This window comes from Alosa sapidissima, chromosome 16, assembly GCF_018492685.1.
Source record: "Alosa sapidissima isolate fAloSap1 chromosome 16, fAloSap1.pri, whole genome shotgun sequence".
NCBI lineage: Eukaryota > Metazoa > Chordata > Actinopteri > Clupeiformes > Clupeidae > Alosa > Alosa sapidissima.
In genome coordinates this window covers 2,233,980-2,247,466 of record NC_055972.1, presented here as the reverse complement: position 1 = coordinate 2,247,466, position 13,487 = coordinate 2,233,980, and the positions used below count along the sequence as shown (strand labels likewise).

The following is a 13,487-nucleotide window of genomic DNA, read 5'->3' as shown; positions in this document are numbered from 1 at the left end:
GCTGATGTGCCCTTGAGCAAGCCACCTAACCCCTCACTGCTCCCCGAGCACCGCTGTAGCAGGCAGCTCACTGCTCCGGGTTAGTGTGTTCACCTCACTGTGTTTACTGTGCGCTGTGTGTGTTTCACTAAATCACGGATTGGGATAAATGCAGAGACCTAATTTCCCTCACGGGATCAAAAGAGTACGGTATACATACTTATACTATACAGTACTTATACTTCCCACCAAATTTCTGTGTCTAATGCAGCTTCAACCATTTAACTTAGAAATTTTGTTCAAACTTTGTAGCGTAGGTCTTGAAAAGGACACTTGAGGAATGTATTTTTCATTTTTGTAAACTTTATACTTTTGGAGATATTAACATAAATCAAGCTTATTTTCCCCCATAGACTTTGCATTGGCCCTATGACATTACAGTGGGCTAATAATTAAATTGATTTGCACCTGTATCAACTGCTTTCTGCTCCACTAGGCCAACTCTCTCTGTTACTCTCTATTCTACAAAGCACATTGTCAAGTCTGCAGTTCACACAAACACGCACACACACACTTTACTTTACACACACACTCTGATCACCAGCAGACCATACAGTTTTGTTTGTTGTGTAGATTAGTTGGGTTAGAGTTGGCTATAGGGTACTGTGTTCTTTGTGTAGATTAGTTGGGTTAGAGTTGGCTATAGGGTACTGTGTTCTTTGTGTAGATTAGTTGGGTTAGAGTTGGCTTTAGGGTGCAGCTGTGTTCTTTGTGTAGATTAGTTGGGTTAGAGTTGGCTATAGGGTACAGCTGTGTTCTTTGTGTAGATTAGTTGGGTTAGAGTTGGCTATAGGGTGCAGCTGCTGGTGAATTTGTGTAGAACTGTGGCTCTGCAGTCAGACCATTCTCATCTGTTACTTAAGAATAACACTTTAAACACCCATCCTTTAATAATGTTTTAAATCTTCAGCCCTTGTTGTTGTCTAACATATCTAATGTAATTAACAGGGAGAACACTTGTAATCAGGGTGCGATTTGTAGGGGGGGATGGTGAGGATTTCCCCCCCTCTGGTTTTCCTATCCCTACCTCTGCTAAATTATTTTTATCCCCGGTGGGGACAACATTTATCCCCCTCTGCCCCTCATATTGATTAATGCTACTTCATATAAGTAAAGCGCTGCAACGTGAGAACAGTCTAGCTAGCCTACATAATAATCTGACATATCATAAACGCACTGTCACTGTCAGCACTCATGCTGCTGACACAGTGGCTGCGTGATAACTTAATTTGGCCTTGATCGTGCAGGACATTTCAGAATGTCGAGTGTGTAATCCATCATAAATGGCTAGTTTCAATGGAAAAGTTAGCTGGACAAATGAAAGAAAACGAGAAGGATTCAGTGAAGCATATAGTCATATTTTAGAACCTTCAAAATTAGAAAACTGTTGCAACTGAGATGGAGGACAACTGCACGTAGAGTAGAACGTAGGCCTGTTGTCCGAAGGAACTTACATTAAATGAGGAGATATTTGCTGATTGTCACAAAAAGTGTTACAGAAATTGCTTGGCATCACTTATTCAATGGCTCTCTACCGAAACACCTGTAGTTTGCGGAGGACGAACGAGAAAGCACTTGTTTGATAAATCAGCCAGTAGGCTAGGCCTAGTAGACAAATAACTTTCAGAAATAATCTGTAAAAACAAATGTAGGTGGGTATTTAAACTATCTACCGGGTGTTTTAACAGCTGCAAGAAATAGAAGCTTCATGGTCTTTATGTTTTGGTTCGTAAATTATTTTCATAAAACTTCAAGTTGCCCTATAACTTTACTCTCCAAACTCTTCACTGCACTGTAGCCAATTAACTGACATTATGATAGTAGGCTATTTATTTTCTGTAGGCTACAATAAACACATTTATTTTTTCAACTTTTGCAATATTACGCACTTGGCTACTGAACCCAAATCAGCAGGAGAGAGAATGCACGTAGCCTACGCAGCATGTAGCGCAATGTGTAGGCTATTTGGTTACCAACACTGTTAGCCAATTTACTAACTTAAGACTTCAGTGCCATCATATACAACGTTTTTTTACACAACAAATACAGAAAGGATGGAGGCAGCAAAAGTAGAGAAGTCATTTCAGATGGGGCAAGAACAAGGTGAATTTGTATGCTTGTCAAAACGTAGTCCTACCCTGCATTAGAGGAGCTGATCATCATACCAAGCACACTCGCTGTTTAAAGTCATACACCACGGTAAACTGAAACTAAAATGTTACAAAGGTGGCAAAATTAATATAGGCTATTATTAGCCATGACATTACTAGGCTATGAATCGTTAGTTAATTTTTTTTTTTTGGGGGGGGGGGGTTACAAAATCATCCCCCCCTCTGGTTTTTACACAAATCGCACCCTGCTTGTAATCACTCCAACAGTTTTTGACTAAACGCTAATGCAATGCACTGTGTTTTTTCTGTCTTGCAGGCCCTGTTACCAAAACATGTGATGTGAAAGGTCCACCCAAAGTGGTCTGGATGTGTGGTTTTGCTCTTTCAAATTTAGCCAAAAGGATAACATCAGCACAAAATCAGGCTGCTAAACTAGGGAATACATGCGCGAGCATGAGGGTTTACCAGTGGGGGACTCCTCAGATGACCTGGACGGAACTGGTAATCGAGATGTGCCGGTTCAAACGTCAGCAGCCCCGCCCAGACATGCTCCTAATTCATTTGGGAGGGAGAAACGTTGACCTGAGAAATCCACACTGTAGTCTGAAAAGCATCAGGAAGGATTTGGGTAAAACGCACAGAATCTTCCCCCAGTGCCTGATTGTGTGGTCCGACATGCTGCCAGGAGGCTCCTGGAAATTCAAATGCATGACTGACGAAGCCGCAACAAAAGCCATTAATGTAATCAATCACGGAGCACGTTCTTTAATAACTGACCTGGGGGGGAGAGTTATCACTCACCAGGACATTGGGCCTGAACTCCGTCTCTCCAATGGCCTCTCAAAGCAAGTCGTTGTAATGTTTAAAGAGAACATACACAGATTTTTGGATAAGTGGGAGATGGGGGTCAATTCTGAGTCAGAGCTCACAGACACCATAGCGCCCCCTGCTGACAGTACAGGGCCTACTTCAGACAGATCACATCTCAGCCAGAACGCATCTGAGCCCCACAGCCTTCCGGCCACCTCCACTGCTCCTGCTGTGTCATCAAGCTCACCTCCTGCAGCCACCTCCACTGCTCCTGCTGTGTCATCAAGTTCACCTCCTGCAGCCACCTCCACTGCTCCTGCTGTGTCATCAAGCGCACCTCCTGCAGCCACCTCCACTGCTCCTGCTGTGTCATCAAGCGCACCTCCTGCAGCCACCTCCACTGCTCCTGCTATGTCATCAAGCGCACCTTCTGCAGCCAACTCCACTACTCCTGCTGTGTCATCAAGCGCACCTCCTGCAGCAGGTGATGTGGATATGACTCCCGAAGACTCGGGAAACACCACCATCTCTCACCAGCTGTCCCAGAAGGTAAACCAGGTCACTTACTTGATCATTATTTCATTAAGGTCATTAATGAAAACCTGTAGATCTAGAGAGCTTCTTGGAATTGGTGATATTGAAACCAAGAAGGTGCGCTTTGGTGTAGGGGCATGAACAATTTAGCAAAAAAACCAAGGCACTGGTCTGTTGAAGAAAAGATCGAAATGCCTGCCTTTATTTTAATAGGCAAATCTACATGATTAAAAAGCTATACTTTGGTGGTTTGCGGCGTCTAGCCTTCTTCAGGAAGTTTCTGATTGTAGATTGTTTAAATAAAGGTTTGTAAAAGTGAGAACATATTTTTCCTTCCTTCCTTCACAGACTCCCCACGTACCTCAGTCTAAAGATATATCAAGCATCACTGTCAAGCAAAGTCTCTCTGCGGAGAAATCCTCCAACACACTGAAACCTCAGAAGGAGGATGTCTGCAAACAGGAAGTCCGACCGATATCTGCAGCTGGTTGGTCACCTTCCTGATTATAAACTTACACTTACATTAAGTAATGGGGGCAGCTGAGCAAGGCACCTAACCCCTCACTGCTCCCTGAGTGCCGCTGTAGCAAGGTAGCTCACTGCTCCGGGTTAGCGTGTGCTTCAACTCACTGTGTGCTGTTTGTGTTTCACTAATTCACGGATTGGGATAAATGCAGAAACCAAATTTCCCTCACGGGATCAAAAGGGTATATACTATATATATGTTACTGCTTCTTGTAATGGATCAAATGCATAACTCTTGTAAACCGGTCCTTTCCAGTTCCATATAGACCCTTTCAACAATAAAAACAAAAACAATGCTTGAACATTCTATTTGGTTCCCAATCTACTTCCTCTGCATTAAGATAACATGGAATGTTAAAACGGAAGCCTTGTGGGGCCAACTATGATGCTGATAATGGAACTCTCTTGAAAGGGTCCATAAGTGCCTGCACTGCAAAAACTGCCTATCTACTGCTTATATCAAGATCAAAATATCTAGTTGCCATTGTTTTCAGACTTACCTAGCACTTTCTCTTAAAATCCTTTGACCTGATTTAAGAAGAAGTTTGATCTTATTTCAAGACTTCTCATCCTGAAAACAAGCTAAATTGTCTGCCAGTGTGTTAATATTTTGTCACTAGCAACCTACATCTGTCCTCTGTCAAATACAGTTGCATTTACAGCTCTGAACAAAACCGTTCAAGAGTTATTTAAGGAGAAGTCGAACGTGCGTTATGTTTCATTCGTCCCTCCTGGCTGGGACAAATGAAACAGCATGGGGGACGAATGAAACACCTTCAATATTTGACAACTTCCCATGAATGGTACTTCAAGTATGTGTTATTTTAGATAGATTGCTGCTGGGCTATATGTCTTGGTTTGTGTCTGTTAACAACTCATTGCCGTCATGGTGATGCGCGTATTTCGCGGTTATGGAAATAGCATGCACTATGCCATTAATATAGCTAGAATAATGCATGTTTCGAATTATATAATGTTTCTTTATTACACGGCTCTTCAGAGTGCTGCAGAAAGTTCCATTCACATGAATGGGCCTTCCCAACGTTCGGGCCTATGTTAAATCTATATAAATCACCGGCAAAGTATATAATCACCGCTGTCAATGGCAACGGGTTGATTAACATCTTTCATATCCCTCCGCAAGAATTCCGTTCGCTTATTGCAATGGAATTTCATTGAAAGGGAAAGTAGGCCTAAGCTAGTAAGACATTGCCACGCAACACCTGAAACTGTCAAGTTCTACAGTATGTGTGGCAAACTATTTATTTTGTCAGCGGAAGAAACGAAACGTTGGCAAAATCATTTTTAAAGATTCATTGTGTTAGGTTTCTTTTCTCATTTTGGCAAGTAGCCGTGTAATAAGCGGGATAATGTATTGTACGCCGGTAATTATCAGAAAATAAGTTAATAAATTACCGGCGGACAATACATTATCCCTTACTTAACATAGGCCCGAACGTTGGGAAGGCCCATTCATGTGAATGGAACTTTCTGCAGCACTTTGAAGAGCCGTGTAATAAGCAAATGTATCTTGATACGACTCCTTAAAATAAGTCAAAGTCTTCTTAAATTGAGTAAAAATATCTTTTGAGAGAACACTAGGCAAGTCTCTTCATGCTAAAAACAATGGCAAATAGATTTTTTTTCATTCTTCATATAAGATTAATAATACATTTTATTTTTTGTTGGCAGTGTGAATGCTGTTTGGTTCTGATGGTGTGATGCGTGTGCTTGTGAGGCTGTTTTGGTCATAATATCATTTTTTATCTCCCACAACAGTGACGGACATTAAGGCCATTTCAACTGAATCAAAGACCAGAGAGTTGTTCTTAAAATGTGAGACAAAGACACACACACACACACACACACACACACATAATGTCAACATTGACATATGGACACACATACACATAAGGGTCTGTCTTCCTTACTTGCATTAAGCCAAGACTAAAAGAGAGCATCTCTGTGGAGATCTCTGCTGAAAAACAAACTTTTGTGTCTAGAATTAGTTTTAAAGGAGAATTCTGGCGTTTTTTCACATGGATCTCCATTTTATCAGTGTCACCGAGTACTGCTGGTACGAAAAAACCTGAAACCAATCAGTTTTACCTTTTTGAAGTTGCTGCAGCCAACAGCTACTTCATATAAGTAAAGCGCTGCAACGTGAGAACAGTCTAGCTAGCCTACATAATAATCTGACATATCATAAACGCACTGTCACTGTCAGCACTCATGCTGCTGACACAGTGGCTGCGTGATAACTTAATTTGGCCTTGATCGTGCAGGACATTTCAGAATGTCGAGTGTGTAATCCATCATAAATGGCTAGTTTCAATGGAAAAGTTAGCTGGACAAATGAAAGAAAACGAGAAGGATTCAGTGAAGCATATAGTCATATTTTAGAACCTTCAAAATTAGAAAACTGTTGCAACTGAGATGGAGGACAACTGCACGTAGAGTAGAACGTAGGCCTGTTGTCTGAAGGAACTTACATTAAATGAGGAGATATTTGCTGATTGTCACAAAAAGTGTTACAGAAATTTCTTGGCATCACTTATTCAATGGCTCTCTACCGAAACACCTGTAGTTTGCGGAGGACGAACGAGAAAGCACTCGTTTGATAAATCAGCCAGTAGGCTAGGCCTAGTAGACAAATAACTTTCAGAAATAATCTGTAAAAACAAATGTAGGTGGGTATTTAAACTATCTACCGGGTGTTTTAACAGCTGCAAGAAATAGAAGCTTCATGGTCTTTATGTTTTGGTTCGTAAATTATTTTCATAAAACTTCAAGTTGCCCTATAACTTTACTCTCCAAACTCTTCACTGCACTGTAGCCAATTAACTGACAGTATGATAGTAGGCTATTTATTTTCTGTAGGCTACAATAAACACATTTATTTTTTCAACTTTTGCAATATTACGCACTTGGCTACTGAACGCAAATCAGCAGGAGAGAGAATGCACGTAGCCTACGCAGCATGTAGCGCAATGTGTAGGCTATTTGGTTACCAACACTGTTAGCCAATTTACTAACTTAAGACTTCAGTGCCATCATATACAACGTTTTTTTACACAACAAGTACAGAAAGGATGGAGGCAGCAAAAGTAGAGAAGTCATTTCAGATGGGGCAAGAACAAGGTGAATTTGTATGCTTGTCAAAATGTAGTCCTACCCTGCATTAGAGGAGCTGATCATCATACCAAGCACACTCGCTGTTTAAAGTCATACACTACGGTAAACTGAAACTAAAATGTTACAAAGGTGGCAAAATTAATATAGGCTATTATTAGCCATGACATTACTAGGCTATGAATCGTTAGTTAAATTTTTTTTTTGGGGGGGGGGGGGGGGGTTACAAAATCATCCCCCCCTCTGGTTTTTACACAAATCGCACCCTGCTTGTAATCACTCCAACAGTTTTTGACTAAACGCTAATGCAATGCACTGTGTTTTTTCTGTCTTGCAGGCCCTGTTACCAAAACATGTGATGTGAAAGGTCCACCCAAAGTGGTCTGGATGTGTGGTTTTGCTCTTTCAAATTTAGCCAAAAGGATAACATCAGCACAAAATCAGGCCGCTAAACTAGGGAATACATGCGTGAGCATGAGGGTTCACCAGTGGGGGACTCCTCAGATGACCTGGACGGAACTGGTAATCGAGATGTGCCGGTTCAAACGTCAGCAGCCCCGCCCAGACATGCTCCTAATTCATTTGGGAGGGAGAAACGTTGACCTGAGAAATCCACACTGTAGTCTGAAAAGCATCAGGAAGGATTTGGGTAAAACGCACAGAATCTTCCCCCAGTGCCTGATTGTGTGGTCCGACATGCTGCCAGGAGGCTCCTGGAAATTCAAATGCATGACTGACGAAGCCGCAGCAAAAGCCATTAATGTAATCAATCACGGAGCACGTTCTTTAATAACTGACCTGGGGGGGAGAGTCATCACTCACCAGGACATTGGGCCTGAACTCCGTCTCTCCAATGGCCACTCAAAGCAAGTCGTTGTAATGTTTAAAGAGAACATACACAGATTTTTGGATAAGTGGGAGATGGGGGTCAATTCTGAGTCAGAGCTCACAGACACCATAGCGCCCCCTGCTGACAGTACAGGGCCTACTTCAGACAGATCACATCTCAGCCAGAACGCATCTGAGCCCCACAGCCTTCCGGCCACCTCCACTGCTCCTGCTGTGTCATCAAGTTCACCTCCTGCAGCCACCTCCACTGCTCCTGCTGTGTCATCAAGCGCACCTCCTGCAGCCACCTCCACTGCTCCTGCTGTTTCATCAACCGCACCTCCTGCAGCCACCTCCACTGCTCCTGCTATGTCATCAAGCGCACCTCCTGCAGCCACCTCCACTGCTCCTGCTGTTTCATCAACCGCACCTCCTGCAGCCACCTCCACTGCTCCTGCTATGTCATCAAGCTCACCTCCTGCAGCCACCTCCACTGCTCCTGCTATGTCATCAACCGCACCTCCTGCAGCCACCTCCACTGCTCCTGCTATGTCATCAAGCGCACCTCCTGCAGCCACCTCCACTGCTCCTGCTGTTTCATCAACCGCACCTCCTGCAGCCACCTCCACTGCTCCTGCTGTTTCATCAAGCGCACCTCCTGCAGCCACCTCCACTGCTCCTGCTGTTTCATCAACCGCACCTCCTGCAGCCACCTCCACTGCTCCTGCTGTTTCATCAAGCGCACCTCCTGCAGCCACCTCCACTACTCCTGCTGTGTCATCAAGCGCACCTCCTGCAGCAGGTGATGTGGATATGACTCCCGAAGACTCGGGAAACACCACCATCTCTCACCAGCTGTCCCAGAAGGTAAACCAGGTCACTTACTTGATCATTATCTCATTAAGGTCATTAATGAAAACCTGTAGATCTAGAGAGCTTCTTGGAATTGGTGATATTGAAACCAAGAAGGTGCGCTTTGGTGTAGGGGCATGAACAATTTAGCAAAAAAACCAAGGCACTGGTCTGTTGAAGAAAAGATTGAAATGCCTGCCTTTATTTTAATAGGCAAATCTACATGATTAAAAAGCTATACTTTGGTGGTTTGCGGCGTCTAGCCTTCTTCGGGAAGTTTCTGATTGTAGATTGTTTAAATAAAGGTTTGTAAAAGTGAGAACATATTTTTCCTTCTTTCCTTCACAGACTCCCCACGTACCTCAGTCTAAAGATATATCAAGCATCACTGTCAAGCAAAGTCTCTCTGCGGAGAAATCCTCCAACACACTGAAACCTCAGAAGGAGGATGTCTGCAAACAGGAAGTCCGACCGATATCTGCAGCTGGTTGGTCACCTTCCTGATTATAAACTTACACTTACATTAAGTAATGGGGGCAGCTGAGCAAGGCACCTAACCCCTCACTGCTCCCTGAGTGCCGCTGTAGCAAGGTAGCTCACTGCTCCGGGTTAGCGTGTGCTTCACCTCACTGTGTGCTGTTTGTGGTCCACTAATTCACGGATTGGGATAAATGCAGAAACCAAATTTCCCTCACGGGATCAAAAGGGTATATACTATATATATGTTACTGCTTCTTGTAATGGATCAAATGCATAACTGTTGTAAACCGGTCCTTTCCAGTTCCATATAGACCCTTTCAACAATAAAAACAAAAACAATGCTTGAACATTCTATTTGGTTCCCAATCTACTTCCTCTGCATTAAGATAACATGGAATGTTAAAACGGAAGCCTTGTGGGGCCAACTATGATGCTGATAATGGAACTCTCTTGAAAGGGTCCATAAGTGCCTGCACTGCAAAAACTGCCTATCTACTGCTTATATCAAGATCAAAATATCTAGTTGCCATTGTTTTCAGACTTACCTAGCACTTTCTCTTAAAATCCTTTGACCTGATTTAAGAAGAAGTTTGATCTTATTTCAAGACTTCTCATCCTGAAAACAAGCTAAATTGTCTGCCAGTGTGTTAATATTTTGTCACTAGCAACCTACATCTGTCCTCTGTCAAATACAGTTGCATTTACAGCTCTGAACAAAACCGTTCAAGAGTTATTTAAGGAGAAGTCGAACGTGCGTTATGTTTCATTCGTCCCTCCTGGCTGGGACAAATGAAACAGCATGGGGGACGAATGAAACACCTTCAATATTTGACAACTTCCCATGAATGGTACTTCAAGTATGTGTTATTTTAGATAGATTGCTGCTGGGCTATATGTCTTGGTTCATGTCTGTTAACAACTCATTGCCGTCATGGTGATGCGCGTATTTCGTGGTTATGGAAATAGCATGCACTATGCCATTAATATAGCTAGAATAATGCATGTTTCGAATTATATAATGTTTCTTTATTACACGGCTCTTCAGAGTGCTGCAGAAAGTTCCATTCACATGAATGGGCCTTCCCAACGTTCGGGCCTATGTTAAATCTATATAAATCACCGGCAAGGTATATAATCACCGCTGTCAATGGCAACGGGTTGATTAACGTCTTTCATATCCCTCCGCAAGAATTCCGTTCGCTTATTGCAATGGAATTTCATTGAAAGGGAAAGTAGGCCTAAGCTAGTAAGACATTGCCACGCAACACCTGAAACTGTCAAGTTCTACAGTATGTGTGGCGAACTATTTATTTTGTCAGCGGAAGAAACGAAACGTTGGCAAAATCATTTTTAAAGATTCATTGTGTTAGGTTTCGTTTCTCATTTTGGCAAGTAGCCGTGTAATAAGCGGGATAATGTATTGTACGCCGGTAATTATCAGAAAATAAGTCCCTTCCTGTCGGGACTTATTTTCTGATAATTACCGGCGGACAATACATTATCCCTTACTTAACATAGGCCCGAACGTTGGGAAGGCCCATTCATGTGAATGGAACTTTCTGCAGCACTTTGAAGAGCCGTGTAATAAGCAAATGTATCTTGATACGACTCCTTAAAATAAGTCAAAGTCTTCTTAAATTGAGTAAAAATATCTTTTGAGAGAACACTAGGCAAGTCTCTTCATGCTAAAAACAATGGCAAATAGATTTTTTTTCATTCTTCATATAAGATTAATAATACATTTTATTTTTTGTTGGCAGTGTGAATGCTGTTTGGTTCTGATGGTGTGATGCGTGTGCTTGTGAGGCTGTTTTGGTCATAATATCATTTTTTATCTCCCACAACAGTGACGGACATTAAGGCCATTTCGACTGAATCAAAGACCAGAGAGTTGTTCTTAAAATGTGAGACAAAGACACACACACACACACACACACATAATGTCAACATTGACATATGGACACACATACACATAAGGGTCTGTCTTCCTTACTTGCATTAAGCCAAGACTAAAAGAGAGCATCTCTGTGGAGATCTCTGCTGAAAAACAGACTTTTGTGTCTAGAATTAGTTTTAAAGGAGAATTCTGGCGTTTTTTCACATGGATCTCCATTTTATCAGTGTCACCGAGTACTGCTGGTACGAAAAAACCTGAAACCAATCAGTTTTACCTTTTTGAAGTTGCTGCAGCCAACAGCTAAGGCAGCCAGACATGGGGGCATGAACATGGGGGCTCATGAACATGCCCCCAGAGAGTGGCACTGTAGCTGCTCATGAACATGCCCCCAGAGAGTGGCACTGTAGCTGCTCATGAACATGCCCCCAGAGAGTGGCACTGTAGCTGCTCATGAACATGGCCCCAGAGAGTGGCACTGTAGCTGCATTGAAGCTTTAAACTGTTGGTTACAGCAACGCAAGCTAGGTAGCACCGATTGTTTTTGTTATTTTCGTACTGACAGTTCTACAGTGACCTCAAGAAATGGAGTTCCATGTGAAAAATCGGTGGAATTCTCCTTTAATCCATGTGCAAGCTAATGTCCCATGTTTGTACTTTTAGAGATTTAAACCCCTGAAACATGGTCTCTTGCTCCTCCAAGGTTATCGGCTCTTCACTCTGAATCCAAACACGGCACACAAGAAGCTCTATTTGATGGAGAACAACAGGAAGGTGGAATGGAGTGACCAAGACCAGCCATATCCACATAACCCACGAAGATTTGTTGAGAAATGTTTCCAGGTGCTGTGTTGGGAGAGCATTTCCGAACGCCGCTACTTTGAGGTTGAGTGGAGTGGAAGTGTTTGTATATCACTCTCATTTGACAACCAACACTGGAAAAAACGGGTTGATGTTATGTTTGGATCAAATATTCTGTCCTGGGCGCTGAAACTCTCCCGCACTAGCTGTTGTGTCTATCACAATGATGAGAAGATCAAAGTTCCTCAAGTGACGAGCTCCAGAATAGGAGTGTGTGTGGACTACAGGGCTGGCACTCTGGCCTTCTATAGTGTCACTGACACGGTCACCCTCATCTGGAAAGTCCAGACCAAATTCAGTTATCCACTCTTTCCTGGATTTGGTTTAGGTCAGGGATCATCAGTGAAGCTCCTGTGATTCCCATTATAGTGCTGAAATCCGCAAATTTCTGTACGAACCCGGCCCGCATCCGACAGAGTTGCGTCCAAACCCGACAGGCATTTTAATTTTTATGTTCGAACCTGACCCGAGCTCAACGCAGATGATGCCTCAGTTATTCCTATGCTAGTGATTAAACGTTTGTGGATAGCCTGTCTTTAGCCCATTAAACGGAACAAACAACAAATGGAATTCTTCATTGTTTACAGAATCAGATGAGCGTGCACGCATGCAGGTCACACACAGCGCATGTTAACACAAGAGGCCCAAGCAAGCATAGCCTATTGAAATAGAATTCTAGGCTTACCATTGACAAAAGGTCTTGAAATGAACTGCAACAGTCTTTGAAACTACAGTCCTTCTGTCACTGATCCCTATGCAGCATTGACGTTAATTGGAGCAACTCAAGGAAATCCTCTTCCAATTGAACAAGACAACCTTATACCTATAGCCTATGGCTTTACCACAGTATGCAACGCACATAGGCCTTCACATAGTAGGCCTAAACTTAATTCGCTTAGTTTTCTATGGTCTTAAAATCTTCTGATAGGCTACAAACTTTTTTTTTAACGTCACCCAAGACATGCCGCCTGAAATGTTACATGCGTTGTTACAGCTACATAAACACACAGGAAAAAAAGCTGTTTGGTCTTTTTTTACATTTTATTTTATTCTCAAAAAACAAATGTTTACATCATGTGAAGCAGACCCAACATAATAAGGTATTTTAAATGTAAAGCGTCCAATGCATATCGCCCCCATGTGTCCGAACCAAACTAGACTATAATTTCTAAATATTTGTTCAAACCCGACCCGACACGTCGGCTCCCATCGGCTCCCATAGGGATCGGCTCGGGCAGCCAACTCTAATTCCCATAGATAAAGGTTGTCATAATATGCATGTCTTATTGTCCATAAACATATAACTATATACTGTACATATGTTGTTATATTGTAAGTTATACATATTGTATTGCTGTTCACATGTCCCTATGCTCTGTGTCTGTGTTTTTGTTCTCTTGTGAACAGCGTGTTTGTGAATC

General features: G+C 42.5%; 2 protein-coding genes across 2 annotated transcripts in view; both read left to right on the top strand.

The window, feature by feature from the left end:
• The window catches only part of LOC121685548, a 37,462-nt gene extending 34,453 nt beyond the window's left edge, over positions 1-3,009 (top strand). The window contains exons 12-13 of the mRNA XM_042066142.1: positions 2,467-2,962; positions 2,997-3,009. Coding sequence (XP_041922076.1) covers positions 2,467-2,962; positions 2,997-3,009 — 509 coding nt within the window. The remainder of the gene's footprint in view (positions 1-2,466; positions 2,963-2,996) is intronic.
• Positions 3,010-3,026: 17 nt separating this feature from the next.
• LOC121685755 (tripartite motif-containing protein 16-like) lies at positions 3,027-12,551 on the top strand. Its single transcript, XM_042066503.1, has 4 exons — positions 3,027-3,509; positions 3,843-3,981; positions 5,799-5,855; positions 11,909-12,551. Exons 1-4 carry the CDS (start codon positions 3,051-3,053, stop codon positions 12,421-12,423), a joined length of 1,170 nt encoding a protein of 389 aa, XP_041922437.1. The 5' UTR covers positions 3,027-3,050; the 3' UTR covers positions 12,424-12,551.
• Positions 12,552-13,487: the final 936 nt, after the last annotated feature.

Bases quoted from the DNA above. Each gene is read 5' to 3' on its own strand.
- LOC121685755 (XM_042066503.1), top strand. From the start codon at position 3,051: ATGGGGGTCAATTCTGAGTCAGAGCTCACAGACACCATAGCGCCCCCT. The intron at 3,982-5,798 runs GTTGGTCACCTT...CTCCCACAACAG, and splicing joins CCGACCGATATCTGCAGCTG to TGACGGACATTAAGGCCATT. The intron at 5,856-11,908 runs GTGAGACAAAGA...TGCTCCTCCAAG, and splicing joins CAGAGAGTTGTTCTTAAAAT to GTTATCGGCTCTTCACTCTG.